The sequence below is a fragment of the Culex pipiens genome, chromosome 3 (genome assembly GCF_016801865.2).
Source record: "Culex pipiens pallens isolate TS chromosome 3, TS_CPP_V2, whole genome shotgun sequence".
Taxonomy (NCBI): Eukaryota; Metazoa; Arthropoda; class Insecta; order Diptera; family Culicidae; genus Culex; species Culex pipiens.
The window spans coordinates 67,999,783-68,024,053 of NC_068939.1; the positions used below are offsets into that span (position 1 = coordinate 67,999,783).

The following is a 24,271-nucleotide window of genomic DNA, read 5'->3' on the forward strand; positions in this document are numbered from 1 at the left end:
AACAATGATTTGAATAACAAAAAATGTTATTTGTCTGTTATTACAATAACAATCCAATAACAAAAAAAATCAAAATCGTCCAAAAATGACATGGGACAATTTTGCGTAGAACGGCAGTTTAGGACCCTATTAAAGCTTAATTTTAAGAACCACCTGGTCACTTTTTCGCTTGATACTAATTTGTCTGTAAAAATTGATAATTTGGTTCCCCTTTGAATTTAGTGATTTTTGGTTTTTCGGACAAAATGATTTACACCATTTATTACTCCAGTAATGCTTAAATTTATTTCTGTGAACACTTAGTCGCGTTCGCTTCATTAAGTTTATTTCATAAAAAGATGAGAATACATTTGAGATGGATGACATTTGTTTTATCGTAGTTTAATTTAGCTGACTTGGCATAAAAAAACTCATAAATAGTTGTGCAATTGAGTGATGTTTTTTGCTGTGTTTGTATAAATAAAAAGCTGCGCACTTTCGAATCAGTCTTTACTATAGATTAAAAAGTAGATTGGTTTGGTGATGCTCCTAAATGAAAAAAAAAAAAAACCTACAAGTCTTTTAATACTTTGAAGAGGAAAAACCTAGAAAAAAAGTCATCCATAAAGTCATTCAAAAAGTCCAAAATAGAGATCATAGTTGTGTGTACACATCGAGATAAAATCAGCCCATCTCTCATCCATCTTCTAACCTAGTAGCTTGACGCGAATCTTGTCTTTGAGAACCGTTTTATTTTGTCCTACTAAATGCTTGCTCCATTTTTCCGTTTTGCTTATCTAAAAACTGTTCCACACTCTCTTCCTAAATTACTATGATAAGTGCATGCAATATGTGAGTTAAATAATAGCTTTAAAACAAATGCCCTAGCTTAGCCATCGTGAAACGAGCCCTGCATCAGCGGCAGCCCGACTGCCGGATCCGCCGTGTTGGACTCGCTAGCCACGCTGAGGATGCTTCCGCTGCTGCTGGGCTTCCGGCTGCCGCTGCTGGTTGGTGGCTGGGCTAACGACTGGGTGCTATTCTTTGGTAGGATTTGGTTCAGATCAGCGTCGGCGCTGTTTAGCGAGGACACCGACATCGTTCCGGTCGAGTTGTCCATTTTGCTGCGGCTTCTGCCCGAGCCGTGATGGTGATGATGATGGTGGTGACGATGCGGGTCTTTTGGGGGACGTTTGGACTCACGGCCGCTGTAGCCGACTCCTCCGGGGCTGCTTGCTGCGGTGGCTTCTCCGTCGCCAAAGTCCAGATTGCTGTCTATGCTTTTGCGAGGGAGACTGAAGTTCTTGTAGGATTGGGGTGCCCCTGGATGGTGCTGCTGTTGCTGCTGTTGGTGCTGGTTCGGATGTTCCTGCATCGAGTGTATGCTCTTACTGCTACGACTAGTGCCGGTGTTGTTATAGAAGCTGCGGTTGCTTTGGGTTTCGTACTGTTCACCCTCTTGCTGGTCCATTTTGCCACTGTTGGAGCGGTCCAGCGAGTTGTGATGCTGGTGATGCGACCGCGAGTGATGATGGTGAGGTTGCTGTTGCTGCTGCTGTTGGTGATGGTTTGTGCGGAGGATCTTCTCCCGCTCCAGCGAGTGGTGATGCTTGCGAGGTTGATGAGGCTGGTGAGGGCCCGGCTCACGTGGCTCTGGCACGCCGTTTCGATTCAACGAGTGATGGCTGGACGAAGACGAAGGGGTAATGGCGTTCAAATTGCCCTGCGAGGACATTCGTTGAGTGTTTACACTTAAGACGGATCCTTTACGGTTGAAACCTTGTTCGGTTTGTTCATCTGTGAATAAAACGACAAAAATGATAAGTAACCTCAACGCAACGTCAAAAGATCAAGTAACGAACTTCTCTTCTGCGCCTGGTACCAAATCTTCAAGCGATGCCCGATCTCCGGGAACGTCGGACGTCGCACGGCTTGCTCGTGCCAGCACTCCACCATCAGGGAGTACACGGCACTCGGACAAGCCTCCGGACAGGGCAACAGCTGTCTAGCGCGCACCATATTGATGACCTCCTGGTTGCTGTAGCCGTAGTAAGGCTGCAGTCCGTAGCTATAGATCTCCCACAGCACCACACCGAACGACCAGACGTCACTTTCGGTGGTAAACTTCCCGTACAAGATGGACTCGGATGGCATCCAACGGACCGGAAGCAACGATTTCGATTGGACCCTGAAAAATACAACTCATTACCTTCAATTCTACCCTCCAACACCCTCTCAAACTTACCTATAATAATCCGAGCTGTAAATGTCCCGCGACAGTCCAAAATCCGAAATCTTCACCGTGAAGCTCTCACCCACCAGGCAGTTACGTGCCGCCAGATCGCGGTGCACGTAATGATGACTCGCCAGATACTCCATCCCATCGCAAATCTGCTGTGAAATCAGCAAAAACTGCAATTGCGTCAACTGTTTGCCTTCGTTCGGCGAGTTTGCGATCAAAAACTCATGCAAGTCCCCTTGCGCCATGTACTCGAACAGCATGCACAGCGGTTCCTCCTTCAGTACCACGCCCAAAATGCACACGATGTTGTCGTGCTTCAAGTCACTAATCAGCTCAATCTCCCGCTTGAAGTCCGCCTGCGTCTTCGCGCTGGCATTCTCCTTCAGCGCCTTCACCGCAACGAAGATCTTCTCGCCGTCCTTTTGCGTCAACTCGCCCTTGTAGACCTTTCCGAACGCACCCTCGCCAAGTTCTTCCACAAAGCGCACGTCCTGCAGCGTGTACTGCGGAACTCGCGCGATGCCGTTGTTCCGCGACTGCGAGGACTGACCGTGGCCGTGGTTTGACTGGCCGCTGATAAGGCCCTGGATGCCACCGTTCTCGGCGTTTCGACTGATGGCGCCGGTCGAGTTTTGGTTCGCAATCAGCGAAGTCATCTCGATGGGCGAGTTGTGGCGCGAGTTGCCGTAGATGTTCTTGTCGGCGTTCGGGAGGTTGATCTGAGGAGTTAAAAATGTAAAATACATGTTATTAATAATTCTATTCCATTAAAATTTACAATTTAGTAGAAATAGAAGAAACAAATTGTTAGAGATAGGAATTAATTTGGAATAAAAGTTTGTTTACTATCGATTTCAGTTTATTTTTATCTTCAATAGAAATCTTCCAAAGTAAAAGAAAAACATCTAGCATGAGAGCAACAGCATGAGATTGCCCCACCGTTGCTGAATAGGATATCCTATTTGCACTTCCGATCATAGGCTTCGACGATCTAGCGGTATTTCCATTATCAACAGCATGTATGAATGCGCTGACAAGATAAAACACCATAATTGCCACCAACGGCGCTCGCCATGTCAGTTTGTAGAACTCAATTTTAAGGGACAGGACTGTTAGTAACGCTTAGTAAACTTTTTTACAATTTTAAGAGAAACAACTTACATTCTGAATGTTGGACACTCCGTGCTTGCGATACTTCCTGCAGCACACGATGGTCACGACCAGCACAATTACAGTGGAGAACGCCACAAAGCCAACGATCAGGTACAGCCACATCCGGTCCGAACACTTGGTAATCTCGCAGAACTCGATCGTCTTCTTGAGGTCCGTGTAGCACCAGGGCGAGGACTGCTCACCACCGGGATTTCTACAAAAAGAAGATTATTTTTTTAGTTTGTTTTGATTTTCATGTAAATTTGGGAGGGATTGTTCTTACCGGCAGAAATTATGCCCCGCCAGTTCCGGATAGTTTGAGATCTCTCGCATCAGCTTGGACCAGCGCATGCACGGCTTACCGGAGCTGGATTTATCCAGAATGCCGCGGTAGGTCAGCCCGGACTCCCAGTAGCAATCGTCGTCCGGAACGATGTCCATCTTGATGCCTAGCCGCATGCACTCGTTGTCTCCTGAACTTCCGAGGCCACCGATCCCATTGATGATGGTTCCATCGACGGAGTTTTGCAGCGGAAGGTCGTCGCACTCTTCAAGCGGTAGCTTTTGACCGATCGTTGGATGTCTTTTGGCGATCGCGTACTCCTTCTGACAGAGCTCGTTCTCGAGCAGCTCACAGTCGTTACGGCAGATTCTACGAAGGTTTTCGGTGTTTCTCGTTGGAGGGTAGTTCTTTTTGTTGTTGGAATTAGCAGAGTAAGAAGAGTAATAACCATCATCGTTATTGTAAGTGTTCTGCTGCAGAAAGTGTCGCTGTCGATCAGTCAAGAATTCGCTAGATCTCCTTCTTCGCCCAGTTTCATCCAACGAGTTCTCCGTCACAATATCCCCGTTGAAGTCGTTCGAACTGGGCGTGACTCCACCACTAAAATACACCTTCAACCTCTCCGTCGTGGTCATCACTCCCGGTGTACTCGTTGTCTTACCCTTGCGATTGTTCTTCTTCTCGTGCGACTTAAACTTGGACCGGTTGTAGTTGGAACCCCTTCGAGCAGCCTCAGCAGCCGCCTTATTAGCAAAATACTGATGGTTCGTCTTCTCTGGAGTTCGACAAACCGGCAATATGCTGTAGCACAAACTGGGCAGCGCATAAACGCGACAATTCGCATTCATGTCCTTCGACTCTTTAATCACCCCGTACGCGGCCTTCAGCCGTTCCTCCAGCATCTCAATCGTGATGTCCGGCGTGATGAACACCGTCTGGTTGCGCAGGAACTCGTCGCACGTGGTGCCGGTGTAGATCTGGCACACGCCCTGCTCGATTTTTTCCTCGTCATCGCCGCCACGGTACGGCAGCTTTTCCGTCTTCTTGCGCCGGGCGAACTTTTCCGGGTTCGCCGATTTTGTTAAGCTGGAACGAACGGTGCGAGAGGGGGGAGAGGAAAATGGGAGCACAATTAGACGCGTGAAACGTTGAATGAATATTTAGGAGATGGGTAGGGTGAGCACTTTTTAGTCGAATTAGAAAATTGATTAAAAAATCGGTCAAATTATGGCTGTACCGTACAAAATATCTTATCAAAAAACCTAGAAATGCCTAACCTAATAAAACAATTTCCGAAATTTTGAATTGTTACTGAACGGAAAAAACATTCAATATGAGCTTAATATTTTGAATTTTGCAACACCATTTTTGACAAAAATTTTATTGTTAATTGCCTTAACAATTAACAAATGCATAAAAATGATCGATGCAGGTAAACCGGTTCAAATAACCGTTACCGGTTTGAACCGATTCCGTGTTTTTTTTTACTTCAAATCATGCCATGTGACGTGTCAAAATTCCTCAAAGATTTCAACAATTTATTTGTAATCAATTTGAACCAATTCGGTTGAACCGGTTTAAAAACCGGTACCATTTGCAACTATTCTATGTTTTTACAGCAAACCATGTAATGTGATGTGTCAAAATTCATCCAACAATCTCAACAGTCTATTCGTGATAAATTTAAACCGATTGGAACAGCTTTGGTAGAACTGGCTGAAATAACTGGTACCGGCTTATACCGATTCCATGTTTTACAGCAAACCATGTAATGCTACGTGTCAAAATTCAAAATCATGAATAATGGGCCAATATTTTTTTCATTGTATTGAATATGGATTTATATATCTGCCTCGAACAATATTTAACAAACAATCTGGTCATAATTAACCCAATAGTACCCAACATGCTTCTATAGACGGGATAGGATCAAATTTTTCCAAACTTTAATTTTTAATTTAGTTTTTGATCTTCAAACAGCATTGAAAGCAACATCTCTTGAATCACTTTATTTTTAGCTCTTTACTGACATCTTTTATTTTTTGAGTTAATATATAAAGCTATTCGTGAAATAAAAGTTGCTCTAAATAACCTCTTGAACACGGATAACACGACAGTGATGGGTTTCAAGGGAACAAATCGATCAAATGCAAAAGGAAGAAATATAAATAGAGTTATCCATTTTCTGAAATTGTCACAAACATTCAATCATTAAAATTATTAAACATAGTTGCGTTTTCGTAAGTTTCCGGTTTTTGCGCGCGGCGCGTCGAAAAACCCAGTTTTTATTTTCAAAAAATCGTATCTCAGAGTATCGAAAACATAACTTCTGTTGGCGCCTTTCAGCACCGAATACCGGCGACCTGAGGTGTTTCATCCCGCGACGCCGCGGGTACCTGGATAGCTCACCTCCGGCAGACGTCACCACCTGGCACTCACACTGATCACCACCTTTCTCACCAAAGGCTGGTAGATCACCACAAAACTTGCCCAATTAGACCACTAATTGCGGTTTAGGATGGACTTGGCACTATTTCGGATCGCGCAAAAGAACTTCACTTCTTGTGTTCGCGGGGATGGATTTATTGGGGGAAACAAAAGAATACGCGCGCAGCTCTTCACAACACGAACGCTCTTGGGGTACTATTTTATTGGTTCTTCTTCATGAAGTGCTGACCGTTGGTCAGTCTGGTCTGGCTCTCTCTCAGAGAGATCTAATAGCTACCGTAACGTAGTGTAAATAAGATTAGGATTAGGGATGCAATTCACACTTAAATTAGGGCTTGATTAAGGACTAGAATTAGGTATTTACAAATTCTAAAACTAAGGGGAATTATGATCAGCAGCGTGATCAACTTCGCAGCAACATCGCCTGTTTTGATGCTCCGCGAAAAATTTTCGTTTTACGGTGAAAGTGCGTTGTATTAATCGCGAGTTCTTCCCCGCACGTTTGTCAGGAACACCCGCGGCCGTGGCAGCTCGAGTGCACCTCGAGGACGTGGCCGGGCCAGTTCCTGCAGCAGCATCGGAAAGACCTCCTCGTCTGGCTCGAAACGATCAACAAACCTGCTGAAGCTGCCATCCAACTTCGTACCTGCCCGTAGCCCTATACGAACGCGTGGATCGGTGGCACTCGGTAAACCGGATCAACCTGGAACCAGTGGATTGTCCACTAACAAGCCGGGAACTTCCTCGACGACGGTTCCAACCTCAAACGGATTTGCTGTGTTGTCTGATGACAACAATGAAGACGATGACGACGACATCAGTGGTGGCGATGGTGTTACTACTACACCGTCGCAGGCTAAGGGCACCTCCACCGCGAGGGAGCAAGAGGGGAAAAAATCGAACAAAAAAATGCCACCGATTACAGTGCCTGGTCGCCCGGCTGTTGAAATCGAGGGAGCATTAGCGGATGCCGACTGTCAATACCTCATGCGTATTAACAAGTCGTCCGTAAACATCATCACGCGAGATCGTCCGCGTTTCGAGAAAGTGCAGAAAACGCTGAAAGATGCGAACATTCTGTACTACACGCATGATTCGCCGGAAAACCTTCCAATCAAGGTAGAGGTGACTGGGTTCTCCATCCTAGTTCCACCCAAGGAATTCTTGGATGTAATTCTCGCGAAAAAAAATATTTATCCGCGAGAAGCTAACGTGCTCTTGCTTAAGGTAACCGAGGTCGGAGACCAGATTCTCTGGCTGCTGTACTTCGAAAGCGGTTCCATTAAGATCCAGGACCTGCGCAAAGTTCGTTGGAAGGATTCATGGTGAGCTGGAGATACTTCAGCAAGCGGCCTTCCGATGCTGCCCAATGTCACCGATGCCAACGTTTTGGACACGGTTCCCGGAACTGCACTTTGGCGCCGAAGTGTGTCAAGTGCAGCGCAGCCCACCTCACGGCTGCATGCACGCTGCCCAAGAAAGCATCCCTGGGAAAGGACAACCAAGCCGAGCAGAACAAGCGGAACGTGAAGTGTGCTAACTGTGAGGGTAATCACACGGCCAATTACCGCGGGTGCACCGCTAGGAAGACCTACCTCGAGGCGCTGGAGAAGAGGAAAAAGCCAGCACCACATTCCTCAAGGACTTCGACAGGTCAACCCTCGACCGAACCCCGTCAAACGAATCCTCCTGGATACGGGCGTACTTACGCCAGCGTGGCGGCTACCGCAAACGGTCCAACCCCGGACAGCAACAGTGATGGTGATTTATTCACCCTCACCGAATTCCTCTCCCTTGCGAGGGACATGTATACGCGACTCAACACTTGCCGAAACAAGCTGGAGCAGTTCTTCGCGCTGCAAGAGCTGATGGGGAAGTACATATGCCCTGCATAGGTGCAAGCTCACACACTGTGGAACAGTCTTTGCCTTCAGTAACGAACTGATTATTTTTCTGCGATATATATTTAAGCTTTCCTATCCTCCTTCTCTTTCCATAGTAATAGTAGCAGTTATTTTAGAACGTTTTTTCTGCTCTTGCTTAACCGACTGAAACTGAATTTATTTCATCCAACTGATTATATTTGAATTAATTTGTAGTTGTAAGGATCTCCAAAACTCTGCATTCTGTTATTAGTTAAGCAAATTGTATTCTGATTAGTACAACAAATAAACATGAATTGAATTAAATTGAATTGAAAACATAACTTCACCATTTTTGAATATGTTATGTGAAATTTTCCGAGGAATCCGATAAAAATATTTTCAGACATAGGCTCTTTGGTCCCGAGACCTTCAAAACTGCATTTTAAGTTTTTATACGACCTTTTCAAATGATAAGCTAGATTTTTGAAACTTCTCATTATTTTTCCCACATTGTCAAACTAATCACCTTTCTTTTGCGTCTAGGACAGCTAAAATCGGATGAAATGGCGCGGAGATATGATTTTTTGAAAAAAGTGGTTTTTGCGAAAATCGACGAAAATGGCCCTTTTTCAGACCACCCTAGCACGGCGTAGCCCAAGCAACACACTTTGTCAGATAATCGTATTTCCTAACTGGTTGTATAACCGATCGGCCTTGTTACCACAACTTGTTCTACAACTCCTGTGCATTGGAAAAAGCGCACTTTTTTCTGTTGTATAACTTGCCAGAATAAGATGCAAATGATCAGAGTAAGTTGTACAAATGTATTTGACAACATTGTGCTAGCTAACAAGAGATTCAACGAAAAAAAAGGGGGCGTGGTTAACGGCTGTGCTGTCAAATCAAAGCGCACACTGAAAAGGAAAGATAGATTGAAAACAGTTGTCTAACCGTTACCCAACTTACATGTAAACAAACAGTTCTTATTAGAATTTCAATCAACAACGAAGCCAATAAGAATAGTATCTCTGACTATTTTGGTACGCTTGTTTCTGCACGATTTATTTAAAAAAAAATTGAAATTGTATGAAAAAAACAATCCTTTCGTGCTCTCTACTGTGATTCTTGTGAAACCCTCTTCATTGCGAACTTTTAGATTTTCCTTTTTTGATGAAATTCGTCTTTCCCAAGATTCGATCCGATGACTTCGACGAGTTGTTGTTATCTCCACGGCAGGTCCAGGCGCGCTTCCACATCTATCCACGAGGCTTCATAGTAAACAAGCTGGCCTAAACGTCAATAAGAAGGCTGCTGTCAGCTTTGTTATACAGCAGTGAGCTATACAACTTAACTCCAGAAAAAGCTGTCATTGGAAATTAAGTTATATAAGTTTGTTTCAAGTCAGTTTTTGTAACTCCATTATGTAACTTTGTTATAACAAACCGTTTCAACTGTCATTTCGATTACCGTACCACGGAGTAACATTGAAAATTGGTGTGATTTTATTTTGTTGTTTTCTCTATCATGAACTCCGTAAGCTGATATTTTTTGTAGCTTTTACCGGCGATATGTTTATAAATAATCGGTCAACAATTAAAATCATTGCAATCTTCGATGAATAAACATTATTGAAACTCTAAATACCTCACGTACAAATTTACACCACCTAACAACACGCAATGTCATGTTGAATATGTTTGTTGATTATCAGTTATATAACCTATTCTCCGATAACATTTGTGTAACAAAGCGAGAAAACCTAAGGTTATTTATAGAATGGTTGGCCACGCCCATTTTTCAGAAGATGCCGTCACATGACAATGTTAGATAAGCAGTGAAACAAACAGTGCAATATTATTCTTATTCAACAATATTTTCGAAGATAACATTGCAGATGAGGGAACAGCATCTTGGCATATCAGCATTTTGACGTTTAATTACAGCTCATAAAAAGCGTTTTCGACTGAAATCAAGTGATAAATACCTCAAACGGAAGTGAGCAAGCAAGTTTCTATCGAAGGTGTTCCAAAATAAGTTGTTTAAACAGTGTAAATCAGCAAATTGGATGGAGTTAGGAGCGAGTTCTAAACCTCCCAAATAGGTGAGAATTTTCCCTATGTTGTGTTTTAAAGTTGGAAAAGAGTGAAGTTGACTGTGTTTTAACACTTTTGTGGCACAAAACACGATAGTTACATAAGTCAGTTATACAAGCAGTGAAACAAACTGTTATTTAAGTTATGTTCAGATTTTTTCTCGTATGTTTATCAAAAACAATTGTCTAACTATTATTCAACAGTCGGCAAGTTATGAGTGCTACTTGGGAGGTCACCCTAATGGCCAAACAAAAAAAAATACGGGTCTAATTATTTCGGCCAAGGAACCCCCAGAAAAATTGCTGTATATATTGAAATAAAAAAAAATCTCAAATCAATTCTTTGAATTTTAATCAGAATAACTTTTGTTGTAAATTACAACATGATAAGTATTTCATTCATAAAAACTTTTTAAGTAAATTTTATTAGTTTCCAATTTGAAGGCGTGATGTAAAGCATTTGAATAATTGTTAGCAAAACATTCATTGAAGTTTTTCGGAATTGCAAAAAAAATTGTATGGAACTCGTTGCAAAACTTGATTTTTTCAGCACTCGTCGTATTTATCCAACTCGGTGAACCTCGTTGGATAAATGTACGACTCGTGCTGAAAAAAATCCTTTTTTTGCAACTTGTTGCATAAACTACTATTACAGGGAAATATGTCAAATTATTTTAAACATTTATTAAATTTTGCTTTGATATGATATTTAATAAATTAGAAAAAGATAAAATAGAAGCAAATCAGCTTAAACTTTTGCCCTACATTTTGTTTCAAAAAATATGTATAGAGCTCATCCATAAACCACTTGGAAACAATTTTGGAAATTAGGAAAAGTTTTATTTTTTGGTCACGTTAAAATTCAGTGAGTTCTTCAGTCTTTAGTTTATTGAAGAATAATGTAGAATGAAGCATAGAAAGAAGTTTGTGTGATTTTCAAAGTAACGTTCCGCGAAATTTCCGGGATATTTGGTGTTTTAAAAATAATGTCCCTGAGAAATTTGCAATTTTTCAGCATGAAAATCACTTAGCCTAATTATATTGTATTAAATATGTATATATATGAAAATTGCTTTCCGCAAAATTATTTTAAATATTTTGTTAGATTCTATTTTTAAAGTCATATTTTTCGATTGTTTGTTTTCGATTGGTATGCAGGATTTGATGATTTCTGGCTTTCTCAGTAAAATAAAAAAAAGTTCAAACAATTTGTTGATTTAAAATGTTGAACGTTCCCGCTCACGGTATGAGCCATTATAATGGGAATTAGAGAAAATCATGTTGGTTGTAAAGGTCTGTTGCCATCAGAAGGACGTGGAAATTGTAGGTTGTTGGTGCTATGCACAAATATGAGAAATGTTCCAAAATGTCATGGTGCGCACTATTACGTCCTTGTCGTTCCGTTTAAAACAAAAGTTTTTAAAGAAAACGACTATAATACCCTTGAAAAAAAACTGAAGCTCCGCGTCGCAAGGTTGGGCATTTTCAAACAAATCGTTTAATCCTTGTTTATTTTACTGAGGATGCCAAATACCTTCAAAGTAAATATTTGTTTGAGCCATGCTTAAAATAAACTAAAGAAAAAAAAATGATTTCAGTAATCAGATCGATCATACCTTTTATATTTTAATTATAGTCATTATTTCCTCAAAAAGCAAATTAAAGCTGGGTGAATGATTTCCAGTATGAAGAGGCATTAGATATTTACACAATTGTATCTCGGCCAATTTTTTTGTGCTTTTTAAATTTTTGATTTCCTATGTGGTTTCAGCATTGTGAGAAATTTTATGTTTCGAGTTGCCACCATGCTCAGCTGGTGCACGCTCATGCGTTCAAAACATTCGCAACCGAATAGCACAAATTTGAATAAACTCAACACATAAAGAGCCGAGCAAATCTCTTCGCTGTTTCCTTTTTCCGGCAAGAAATTCCAAAACATTGCGTAACGCAAATCTCACTCAACGCTACGCCCCGTACATCTGCCCATAATTAGCTCCTCCGCAATGAACAATGTTTTCAAGTAATCCACTTTTAAGCTCTGGCTCTCTCCGGTTGCTTTGAGTTCACTGTGCCCTACATATATTTGCATTTTCATTTATGCTAAACTGCTGTGCTGTGCTGGTGAGCTGTTCTAGATCGACTGTAATCTAGCTTACTTTTTTTGTTTAGCCCTTCGATATTCAATTACAGACTTTATGATTTGAGGCCTTTATCACGCCATTACGGATTAGGAGTTGCCTCTGTTTACTGCCTCATTAACCTGCTCAAATTAAATCCAGGTTTTACGCAATCATCACCTTTCCTGCGATGGTTCCGTTGTGAAAACTCACCCATTGCTCGCCACGTTCAGCACATTGGTCGTCTCGCCGAACGCCACCTCACGATGTAAACAAATCACTAGTGCTGCCACTACATAAATACTTTTGAGCATAGTGTTCTAGCCCTTCTACGGGCCTCTGCCCAGAACGACGACGACGTTCTGTCCCACTTTTCTTGCCACCCTTTCTTTTTTTTGGTGTTGTTTCTTGTGTTTTTCCGGGTCCGGGTGGCCGTGAGAGTTTCCTCACCCAGCAGAGATGTTTCCCTTTTTTATGACTCTTCTGTTGCCATAAAACAAGAACTTTCCACGCGAGTTTTACACACTCTCTTTCTCTTCTTTTTTTTCTCTTCACTTTTTCTTAAGCCACGCTTTTCCGCTTTTCCCTAATTCTTTTTATTACCCCACACACACAGTCACACTTCTTTTGTCCCCACACACTTTGCCAGTGTTGGTGTTGGCTGGCCGTCGTCGCCACTCTGGTGCCGCTAAGCAAATCTGAAACGAAAGATGGTATAAGAAACATGAGCTCTGATATAGTAGGTCGTCGTCGGCGCGGGAATGATGATGGTGTTTAGTTTGGAGACGCGACGATGAGGCCATGTGGTGTGGTGACTTAGTGCTTTATGTTTATAGTGGCATATGAGCCTTTTTAGGACGACAATGGAAGGCACACTTTACGCGTGCTTTTAAGAATATTAGACATCCTCTGTATCAGCAGAATTTTAAATAGATTTTTTTAGTGCAATTCCAAGAATAGTTAATTTTATCATACCATCTTTTAAAATTGTTTTGAGTTGAAATTCAACTTTAATGAACATTTTTTTTTTTAATTTAGGGATTCACGGACGTTTCTCTGCAATGGCTTGCAATAATTTTAGAATTTTTAATGATTATTACGCTGAATTGTTCAGGGAAAATGAACTGTCGAATTCAAAAAAGAGTTTCTAGTCAAATAGGATTTAAATGACTAACAAAGTTGACTTTACAGCTGTCGACCACTATTGCTATTAACATACACTTGTGTCTTCTTTTTATCTACAAGGACTTCGTCGCCCTGGGCTCCAAAGTGTGTACTGGTTACTTTAATTGATTCATGACAGTGGAAAAATCTAAACACTTGTCCAAGATTTTTTGTCAAAAAACATTCAGCTAAAATAAATATCTTCGATCGAAAAATCATGGGTACGATGGAAGTCATTTTCTAGGTTAAGAAACATTAGCTTTGATTGAAAGATTATTAAATAAAATTCAGTAGGGTAATTCTCCGTCAACTCACACAGCAGTTGCCCCGACCCCTCTTCGATTTGCGTGAAACTTTGTCCTAAGGGGTAACTTTTGTCCCTGATCACGAATCCAAGGTCCGTTTTTTGATATCTCGTGACGGAGGGCGGTACGACCCCTTCCATTTTTGAACATGCGAAAAAAGAAGTGTTTTTCTATAATTTGCAACCTGAAACGGTGATGAGATAGAAATTTGGTGTCAAAGGGACTTTTATGTAAAATTAGACGCCCGATTTGATGGCGTACTCAGAATTCTGAAAAAACGTATTTTTCATCGAAAAAAATACTAAAAAAGTTTTAAAAATTCTCCCATTTTCCGTTACTTGACTGTTAATTTTTTTGGAACATGTCATTTTATGGGAAATTTAATGTACTTTTCGAATCTACATTGACCCAGAAGGGTCATTTTTTCATTTAGAACAAAATTTTTCACTTTAAAATTTCGTGTTTTTTCTAACTTTGCAGGGTTATTTTTTAGAGTGTAACAATGTTCTACAAAGTTGTAGAGCAGACAATTACAAAAATTTTGATATATAGATATAAGGGGTTTGGTTACAAACATCACGAGTTGTCGCGATTTTACGAAAAAAAGTTTTGAAAAAGTTGGTCGTCATCGAACCCGCGACAGACACGGACGACGAAACAAAGAGAAACGCAAAAAGTAACTTTTTCAAAACTTTTTTTTCGTAAAATCGCGATAACTCGTGATGTTTATAAGCAAACCCCTTATGTCTACATATCAAAATTTTTGTAATTGTCTGCTTTACAACTTTGTAGAACATTGTTACACTCTAAAAAATAACCCTGCAAAGTTAGAAAAAACACGAAATTTTAAAATGAAAAAAATGGGTCAATGTAGATTCGAAAAGTACATTAAATTTCCCTTAAAATGACATGTTCCAAAATTTTTTACAGTCGAGTAACGGAAAATGGGAGAATTTTTAAAACTTTTTTAGTGTTTTTTTCGATGAAAAATACGTTTTTTTTCGGAATTCTGAGTACGCCATCAAATCGGGCGTCTAATTTTACATAAAAGTCCCTTTGACACCAAATTTCTATCTCATCACCGTTTCAGGCTGCAAATTATTGAAAAACACCTCTTTTTTCGCATGTTCAAAAATGGAAGGGGTTGTACCGCCCCTCCGTCACGAGATATTAAAAAACGGACCACGGATTCGTGATCAGGGACAAAAGTTACCCCTTAGGACAAAGTTTCACGCAAATCGAAGAGGGGTCGGGGCAACTTTTCCCGATTTCGTGTGAGTTGGTAGAGAATTACCCAGCACAAAAAAAAAAAATAAAAATTCATTTTTTTTTTCATTTTTAAAGGTTTATGAATTGCTCTTCAAGGTAAGTCAAAATTGTTATGGTTTTCGATCAGTTGTCCTTATAAGAGGGACAAGAGTCTATTTGCCCTCTGTGACGCAACTGTGCTTTCGATCTTATAATTTAAATCCATACAAAGTAAAAAATAATGTAAATTTGGAAGCTGTAATTTTGGAAGTTTGAATATTATCTCTTTTATGATGTAATTTAACCTCAATTTAGACTGAAAAAGTGACATTACACCAGAAAAGTGGTAAAATTACACATTTCCAGAAGTAAAATTACACATTTTTTCTGACATAAAAGATGTACCCCTTCCCAGATGTAATATTACCATGATTTTTTTTTCTGTGTATCTTTACCTATTTTGAATTACCAAATTTATTTATAAAAGTATTGGAAAGGTGTTTTTGTAAATTAAAAAAAAATCTTGGGTTTGATCAATTTATTTTTTCAAGCTTAAATAGCACTTTTTTGTAAACTTTGGTCGTGTTTGAAACTAGCATCCCCTACTTTTATGACATAATAAGAAGGCAGTATTTTTGTGTTGTTCCAAACTATGTTTTGATGCAACTTGATCAACTTTAAGTAGAAATGGTAAGGCTGATAGGTTTTTGGAGCACCTTTAAGGAAAATAGCGTAAATATCACAAGTTATTCGTATATAAAACGTTACAAGTTTAACCTTAGTTATGCGATGTTGCAATTTTAATAGTACAACGTTATTTAATACACCGTAAAGTAGTTGATGCCTTCCTTACATTAAAATAGTTGTTTTTTGTAAAATAAAAATGTGTAACCTACAAATATTTTCTGAGTAAAACTTCATACACTCATAACTCGATAGGGTTGTCAGATTTTTAATCTTTTGGACTCGTTTGATTGCGCATCCAACAATAGGTCGTATGATTGATCTGGGCATCGCATCCATCGAAATATCTGAGAACTTTCAATTATCTAACCAACGACATGTCACATGATGGACCCGGACATAATTTTCATCAGTCATGCTTTTGAACGGGTTCTCCGTTCGTTCAAGTTCACACAACAACACGAAAAATAACAGCTCTGAGAACGAACGCTCGTCTCTAAGAAACGTTCGTTCAGTAGGCTTTTTTGAAACGAACGGAGAACCCAGTTCAGAACTTCAACATTTTCCTTTGATAATACCTCAGTAGACTAGCTTAACTTCATTGACTGTTAATCATCCCTTTACATATCAGTACTGCTAGCTTAGTGGTAACAATTGGGTTTAGTAATCAGAGGTAGTGAGTTCGAATCTCTTTTTTTCCTGAACTAGAAAAGCATTGATTTTTTTTAAATCACGGTGGCAATAAATTTTTGTTTCCATTTTAGTTGGGGTGTTTTTTGCTTTTTATCCGTTTCATTTAGTCTCCCTATCCTCCCAGCTGGAGTGTCCATTGATTTGTATAAAATGCAATTTCAGTCGTCGTCAAAAAGTTGGTACCCAACCACAAAAAAAAATATTTCAAAAAGTTGAGATTCGAACTCATTTCCTTTGAATACTGTTCTTGCATGTTACCACCGAGCTAACTAAGCTCTGTACAACTCATTCTACTGAATGTTTATTTAAGTTTAACAGTTGCCATAGAGAGCCTCTGGCTACAGGCGGGTTCACAGAACGCGTTCCAAACTTTGAAGAGAACGGCACGAAAAAGTGACGTTCTGTTTTTGGAACGAAAACCAATGGCTCCTGCGCGGTGGGTTCAGTTCGTTTTGAAGAAAGAGAACGAACGCAGAACGGGTTCCGTTCAAATTGCATGACTGATTTTCATCGAAATATCTGAGATCCGGCCTCCAAAAAGTGTATAAATAACAATTGAGTGCTAATAATTTGTGATAGGGTTATCAGATCTTCGATGTTTTAGGTCAATGGAAAGGTCTTCAAATACTTTTCTAAAAATATATAACAAGACGGATTTTCTTACAAAAACCACCCTTTTTACAATCTTCTGAATATAGCCAAAATCGAAACTTCATAATATTAACTAGGTTGGTTTTTTCACCCGCTCGTGTGGATCAATCGGACCGCGCACTGGACTCACAATCCAGAGGTCGCCGGTTCGAATCCCGCGGCGGGCGCTCTAAAATTCTTTGTGTAAATATGGGTATTCGGCGCCGTCGCTCCGTGCCATACTTTCATACACTAAGGAGCCCAGGGCGGCGAAGTCCTTGTAGTTAAAAGGAAGACACTAGTGGTTGGTACTAGCAATGGTGGCCGACAGCTATAAAGTCAACTTCGGTGGCTATATTTAGAAAACGGTGCACGTTATCAAAAAAATGTAAAGTACTTTCCGATTGCAAATTCGATTTTACATAAAAAATTTGGTCAAAAAACGTTAAGTACATGATTTCATTTTTTTTACAAAAATCACTATTTAACAAAAATCATAACTGTTCGGCAAAATGTTGATCTAACTCAAAAGATTTTGGCCTCTAAAACATATAAAAAAATAAAAAATACAGATTTTCGAAAATAGTTTTTTGCAACTTTGCCAAAGACACCAAAACATTAAAAAAAAAATCCTTTAAAGTTTCAGATTTTCGAATATTTACGTATCATTTTTGTATGAACAGCTGCCAAAATTGTATCGAGATTTTTATAAACCAATGACACAAAATGGCTTCTTTGGTGATTGTGGGGAAGGCACCCACAAGGTTTGAGCCAAATCAAAAAATATAAGTAAAATCCTTTTCCGGGTTGGTGGAGAATTGCTCTAATTACAAAAAAATCATATTTAAAAAAAAATAAAAAAAATCGATTTGCATTATATTATTTATTGTTTTTTTTTGTTTGTTCAAAATAGTGAAATGTTTACCAATATCAATGTCAACATTTTCCATTGTTTGACACACATTACAAAATTTAAAAACATAAATTTAAGGGCAAGTTGAAATAAAGTTCAAAATTTGATCAAAATTCATTAGGAATTGAAGTTTTTCATAAGAGATCAAATTTTGTTGTCTCCAAAAACCAATTTTGTGACATAAATTTAAACAAATTAAGGCCGTTGTATAAATTTTTAAAAGCTTATGTCACCCACCCTTCAAAATTGATCCGACAAATATGGGGGCAAAATGATATTTTTCTAAGTCTAATAAACTGAGAATAATCTAAAATGCTTTTTTTTGCATTGATTTTAACATTTAGCATGTTTGGGCTCGTTTACAATACTTTGAACTTTTGATAAAATTACAATGTACAGCAACGCAAAATCTTTTTTTTTCTCGCAAAATATTTGCAACGGCCTAAATTCATTATAAAATTTATCTGCCTATAAGTATGAACATATTTTATTTTTGGTTTCGGAATTCGATTTCAATAACAGTTAAAACTTGTTACTTGAAAACTAATTTATGCTGTTCTTAGTGGTAAATTGTCCAAAGAATCCGACACGGTATGGCGGAATAGTACAAATTTAGAATGCCCTTGGGAGATTTATACGTAGAAAGTTGTGTTTCGCCTTCCTGATTAGGAATATGCCTGACCTTAAATATTCTTTCGGTAAAAAATGCGTTTTTCAACAAAACAAGCTATTTTCCTAAAATAAACTTTCCTTGTTTTCTTTCATTTAAATCACCAACAATGGCTCAATCTGTATTTTCAAATCTCTATTTGTTTTTGACATTAAATAACCACAATAAAATAATTTGGGCACTGTGCCCCCCATGCAGTTCGCATAATTTATTCCAAAAAGATGTCAAAGATAATAAAACTCATTCATAACACCGCCTGCAGCATAAATCCCGCTATCCATTCAGCTTAGGCAAAAAAAAAGACCGCAGGCGGCGGCTGCTGCTGCTTCTGCTACCATCACACGATAAACTTCCACATGCCTCAACACCCGCCTCCACGCCGTCGCCGCTATGCTCTCCCCGAGACCGAGCATAAACTCATAACACGCACACTCACGCAGCGCTATGTTGCGAGAGTGCGGCGTGTACGGCGTTTGTTGTATGTTTTGTTACGCTCTACACACGCCCACCAATACCAACACACATACACACAAAGCACGGTCGTTCCTCTTTTTCCACTCCAAGATGAATGAAAAATTGTACAAATTTTCACCCCAGCCGAAAAACGCACCTCTAACACTGAATTCGACTCTTTTAGTGTGAAATTACATGGTTTACACTGTAAGCGTTGCACTTTAAGCCGAAACGACGCGTTTTACATGCTGCAAATTGTGGATTTTTGCAAATGCTTTTTGTTTATTCGGGCAGACGCACAGACACACGACGACGACGACGAAGAAAGAAGGAAACACTCGACGGCTCGAGGTTTGACAACCGTTTGAGAGTCCAACTCAGGGTTACCAGGTCTGAACAGAAAATAATCTGGCAAAAAAACTGGCAAAAACCTGGCAAGCCACTTTTCTCAAAGTAATGAGCGAAATAGTGTTCAAAAATTGTGTATTTTCACTTTTTATGCATTATAGCTTCTCAAAATAAACATCATACTTCAATTCAACAAAGTCTGGAAGAAATAAAAAATAAAATTTTACAAATTGCCACTCAAAAAAACTGGCAATGCCAGATTTATCTGGCAACCTGGCATCCCTGGTCCAACTCAAGCTGCACAAAGCTGAATGAAGCGAGAGACTTCATTCGGATGGCGAAGAGAAGGCTGCAGGAGAGAGGGAATTTAATGAATGACGTTAGGTTGCTCTCTCGCAATGAAATGGTGAAGATGGGTTGAATGGTTTAAGAGTGTAGGAAAATCAACTGTGAACTTATTCTGGTTGCGTTTAGTGAGTCTGTTTTTTTAATCTTATTGGATTTCTTACTTACTCACTGACTTGCTAATTCACTCACTCACTGACATAATCAATTTAACATTTAACTTGTAACTGTTAACTGTTAACTGTTAACTGTTGACTGTTGACTGACAAAAGTTACCCTTTAGGACAAAGTTTCACGCAAATCGAAGAGGGGTCGGAAACTGCTGAGTTGGCGGAGAATTACCCAAATACAAAAACTATTACTTGATTTATCACTTTTAAATTTTAATTCATGACAATATTTATTGGTTTTTATTACCTTTAGTTTATTTTAAACAAAAATTAAGATTTGAAAATTAAATTATATTTTAATTATTTCATACATGAGTAGTTGTTAAAACAATTTGCCTTCATTTGATTTTTTGAACACATTATTTACATAATTTTCTGGGAGTTGTATTTATGTAAATAATGTCTTCAAAAAATCGAATGAATGCAAAACCTCAAAAATATACTGTTTTTAACAGCTGAGCTAAGGTTTGAAATATTTGAAATTTAATTTAATTTTCTAAGAATAAGTTTGGAAGTGTATGTCCCTCAACTCTGACCAAAGTCGAGGGGGCAAAAAAATAAAAAAAAAGTATAAAAATTGAAATCACAAGCCATACTTTCAACATTGCATTGAAAAATGTGTTTCAAAATGCCTTTTATACCAGTCCAGTTGTTTTGAAATCATAAGTTTTCAAAAAATCTAAGTACCGACGAAATTTTTTATTTCGTGGAATTTTTTTTTGCAGTACTGTTCTGAATTTTACAAAAAATATTTTTTTTTTGATCGAGCCCTGGCATGCTAAATATGATTTTTAATGTAGTAGAATGAAATTCAAACCCGGGCAGACGGCAATAACAACATTCATGCCATTTCAATAACAAATACTGTTAAAATAACAGAAAATGTTATGGAATCTTCATGAAAAAACAATTTATGAATAAGAGTTCAATAACAATTTATGTTATCATAACAAAAATTGTTATTGGTCTGATATTGGTTGAAAGCCATAACAACTTGGGAATAACATTTTTTGTTATGGAAGAATAACTCCAACTGTTATTAGGATGATCGGATTAGTTGTTAAAATAACAAAAAATAATAACAAAGATTTGTTCGAAGAATAACTAAAAATAATATTACAGTCGACTCTCTGGCTGTCGATCTTCTCGATATCAATAATTCTCCATCTATCGATGAATTCTTCAGTCCCTTCAATCTGCATACTTCAATTATCTTCATTCCTCGATATTTTCCCTTGCTTGAAGGATCCCTTCCTCGACGGTCCCTTGGATTCTGTTTGCTTTAAAAATCTCTTCCGGTTGTCAATAATTTCACTTTCTCATGGCATGCATAGACATTTTTCTTTGAGAAACGAAACTTTGAAGGGTGTTTGACATTAGTTTGTTTTTGTTTGATGGACGTTGCCATGATTCTTTCCCATAGCTGGGTATCAAGAAAAAAATATTTTCAATCGAGTCTTCATTTTGCATCGTTCTGTAAACTGATGATTCTCTTCCTCGACGGTCCCTTGGATATTGACAGCCAGAGAGTCGACTGTAGTATGTTATGACAATAACAATCCAATAACAAAAAAATCATAACGACGAATAACAAATCCTGTTATAAATAACATAAAATGTTATTGGCCTAGTATTTTCAAATATCAAAAAAATGTTATTCCCAAGTTATTTCCGTCTGCTCGGGAAGTGTTTTCAGTTGACTTGGCTTCAATTTCAATTAAAATTTTGAAGTTTTTTGTAAACATATTTTTTTGCGGGACCTGTTTTGAAGGGGAGGGGATGCGACATAAACTTTGAAAATTATTTACAACGGCCTAAACTAAAACAAATAAAAACCGAATTAAATAAATAATGACATAAAAATAGAGAACAGCTCGAATCGAAACAAACAAAAAAACTAAAGGAAATTGTTTGTTTTTTTTTTTAATATATATTCAGGAATTGTTCATTTTTAAGGTTCTATCCCATTCCCGAGAATCCCATTTCCCAGAAAAGTTTTTTTTTTTATTATGAATGTACTTTATTTCAAAAATTGAACTGTTTTAAAGTGTGGAGTGTTCGGATTTCGCCTTTATTTAACTGCTGACAAAAGTTGAGTATTCCCTTTAATGTTGAGTTTTTTTTCTTTAAAGAAGGGAAATCTATCTTGCCTGTCAGTACTGCTGACAACATTTTAATTTCCCCTTTAAAGTTGAATTTTGATTTCTTTGAAGCAGAATTTTCCCTTCTTTACAGAAGGGAAAACTCTCTTAGCTGTCTAACTGCGGGCAAAAGTTGAAATTACCCTTTAAAGTTGAATTTTGCCTTCTTTCAAGAAGGAACAACTCCCTTGACTTGTGATAACTGCAGCATGCTGACACAAGTTAAATTTTACTTTAGCAGTTATCCCTAGTAAAGAAAGTTTTCCCTTTTCAAAGAATGAAAAAAATATAATATCATTGGAAAACCAGTATATGTCCAAAGAAATACAAAAAAAACTCGAAAAAATAGCATCTGCAATTGTTTTAAAGGAACTATCATGTTAGAAATAATATAAAAAGGATTCTTCTCAACTGTTTTTATCCACAGTTCGACGGAACATCGCGTTTCTTCAAGAAACATTTCTGAATTTTTAGTTTTTTAGGTAGCGATTTCAATTTTAATTTCAATTCAATTTCAACGATGAGATAGGGAAATATACCCATTTTAATCAGTCTATGCCGTTCGACCAATTCTCATCACTTTTGTAGTTTTCCGCTATTAAATCAACATTTTCAGATACATCAACAATGGAGAGTTGCTTGCTCACTTTTATTTGAGCTATTTGTTACTATGGCCGGGTCCGGTGGTTTAGTGGTTAGCGTGGTAGCCTCCAAACCCCAGTATGGCCTGGGTTCAATCCCAGACGGACCCGGTGGCATTTTTCGAGACGAGATTTGCCTGACCACGCCTTCTATCGGATGGGGAAGTAAAACGTCGGTCCATTTGCGTAAAAAGAGGCTATGGGTGACTCACCACACATAACCTTCGGACGTCTAGAAATGAGCAGAAACTTGCAACAGAGCCCACAAAAGACCCGGGGGTCGTTAATGTGGATTGCTTTGCTTTGCTTTGTTACTTTGGAACAGTTAAAAACACTTTATGAAAACTGTAATTCATGATCAAAGTGCTGAAAGGCCGATAATACAAATAGGCTGAGAAATGGTATATTCCCCCTATGTACCAATGTATTTTATTGCTGAAAGCATTACAATTTTAAAGCAAAATTCAAGTTTTTTTTAGCAATTTTTTAACATCATTGGATTCCTATTGAATCCCCATCCCCCCTAAAAAGATCAGACAATTTAAACAAAAGTTTCATATTTTGTGGATCAATCGGACCGCGCACTGGACCCACAATCCAGAGATCGCTGGTTCGAATCCTGCGGCGGGCGCTCTAAAATTCTTTGTGTAAATATGGGTATTAGGCGCCCTCGCTCCGTGCCATACTTTCATACAGTTAGGAGGCCAGGGCGGCGAAGTCCTTGTAGATAAAAAGGAAGACACTAGTGGTTGGTACTAGCAATGGTGGCCGACAGCTATTAAGTCAACTTCGTTTCATATTTTTAGCATTCGCAATCGCACCAATAGTTTCCGAGATAGTGTCAGTTAAAAATTACAGTCTAATTACCTGACACTTAGAGAAATAAATTTTTATAGATTTGAGTTCTTTGTAAGGCTGTAGGTGGTTTTCATTCAAGAATAACTTTTTAAACTAAAAAAAAAGAAAAAGGAAATTAAACCTGAAAACGGAACATTTTATCAAAAAAAAAGTTAAAAGGCAGTTTTTAAAAAAATGCTCGGTTTGTTCTAGAGGTCCTATCGAGGTGCCCCGATTTACATGAAACTTTCAGCGTTTGTTTGTCTATACATGAGATGAACTCATGCCAAATATGAGCCCTCTACGACAAAGGGAAGTGGGGTAAAACGGGCCTTGAAGTTTGAGGTCCAAAAACATAGAAAAACTAAAAAATACTCGCATTTCTGTAAAACTTCATCAATTTCAACTCTCTTAGTTGCATTTGATAGGTCTTGTGAAGCACTTCAAAATGTGCCATAGACATCCAAGATTGGTTTGACTTTTGCTCATAGCTATGGGGTCGTGCATAAACCACGTGGCCTTTTTTTGGAGAATTTTTGACCCCCCCCTCCCCCCTCGTGGTTTTTCGTGGTTTCACGCCAACCCCCCCCCCCCTATATGGCCACGTGGCTTTTTCCTCCCAGGTGAAAAATCTTTAGAAAAACAAAATAAGTATAGATTTCAAAAATGTTTATCCACAAATGATGTACCGTCAGTAGTGGTGACTTTTGGTCAAAAAACGATATTACTGTTGTTATTTTAACCAGGGTTGCGAATGAGCGAGCGCTCACGGAAAGCGTGCTCGCTCCAGCTGGAGCGTGAGTTTTTATCAGGTAGCTCGTGCTCGCTCACGCTCACCGGAGCGTTTTGCG

At 38.8% G+C, this 24,271-nt stretch overlaps 1 protein-coding gene across 2 annotated transcripts; it reads right to left on the reverse strand.

Moving 5' to 3' along the window:
- Window positions 1-258: 258 nt before the first annotated feature.
- Window positions 259-19,312, reverse strand: LOC120424645 (tyrosine-protein kinase transmembrane receptor Ror). Of its 2 annotated transcripts, none has more exons than XM_039588814.2 (7): window positions 19,096-19,312; window positions 12,392-12,876; window positions 3,657-4,742; window positions 3,383-3,587; window positions 2,225-2,940; window positions 1,842-2,167; window positions 259-1,776 (listed from the first exon to the last, which is right to left on the reverse strand). In XM_039588814.2, the coding sequence occupies exons 2-7, from the start codon at window positions 12,490-12,492 to the stop codon at window positions 869-871; spliced, it is 3,342 nt and encodes a 1,113-aa protein (XP_039444748.1). In that variant the 5' UTR covers window positions 12,493-12,876; window positions 19,096-19,312; the 3' UTR covers window positions 259-868. The 2 variants fall into 2 exon arrangements, with proteins under 2 accessions (XP_039444748.1, XP_052566663.1); XM_052710703.1 differs by lacking the exon at window positions 19,096-19,312 and adding an exon at window positions 19,013-19,029.
- Between the last annotated feature and the right edge of the window lie 4,959 nt (window positions 19,313-24,271).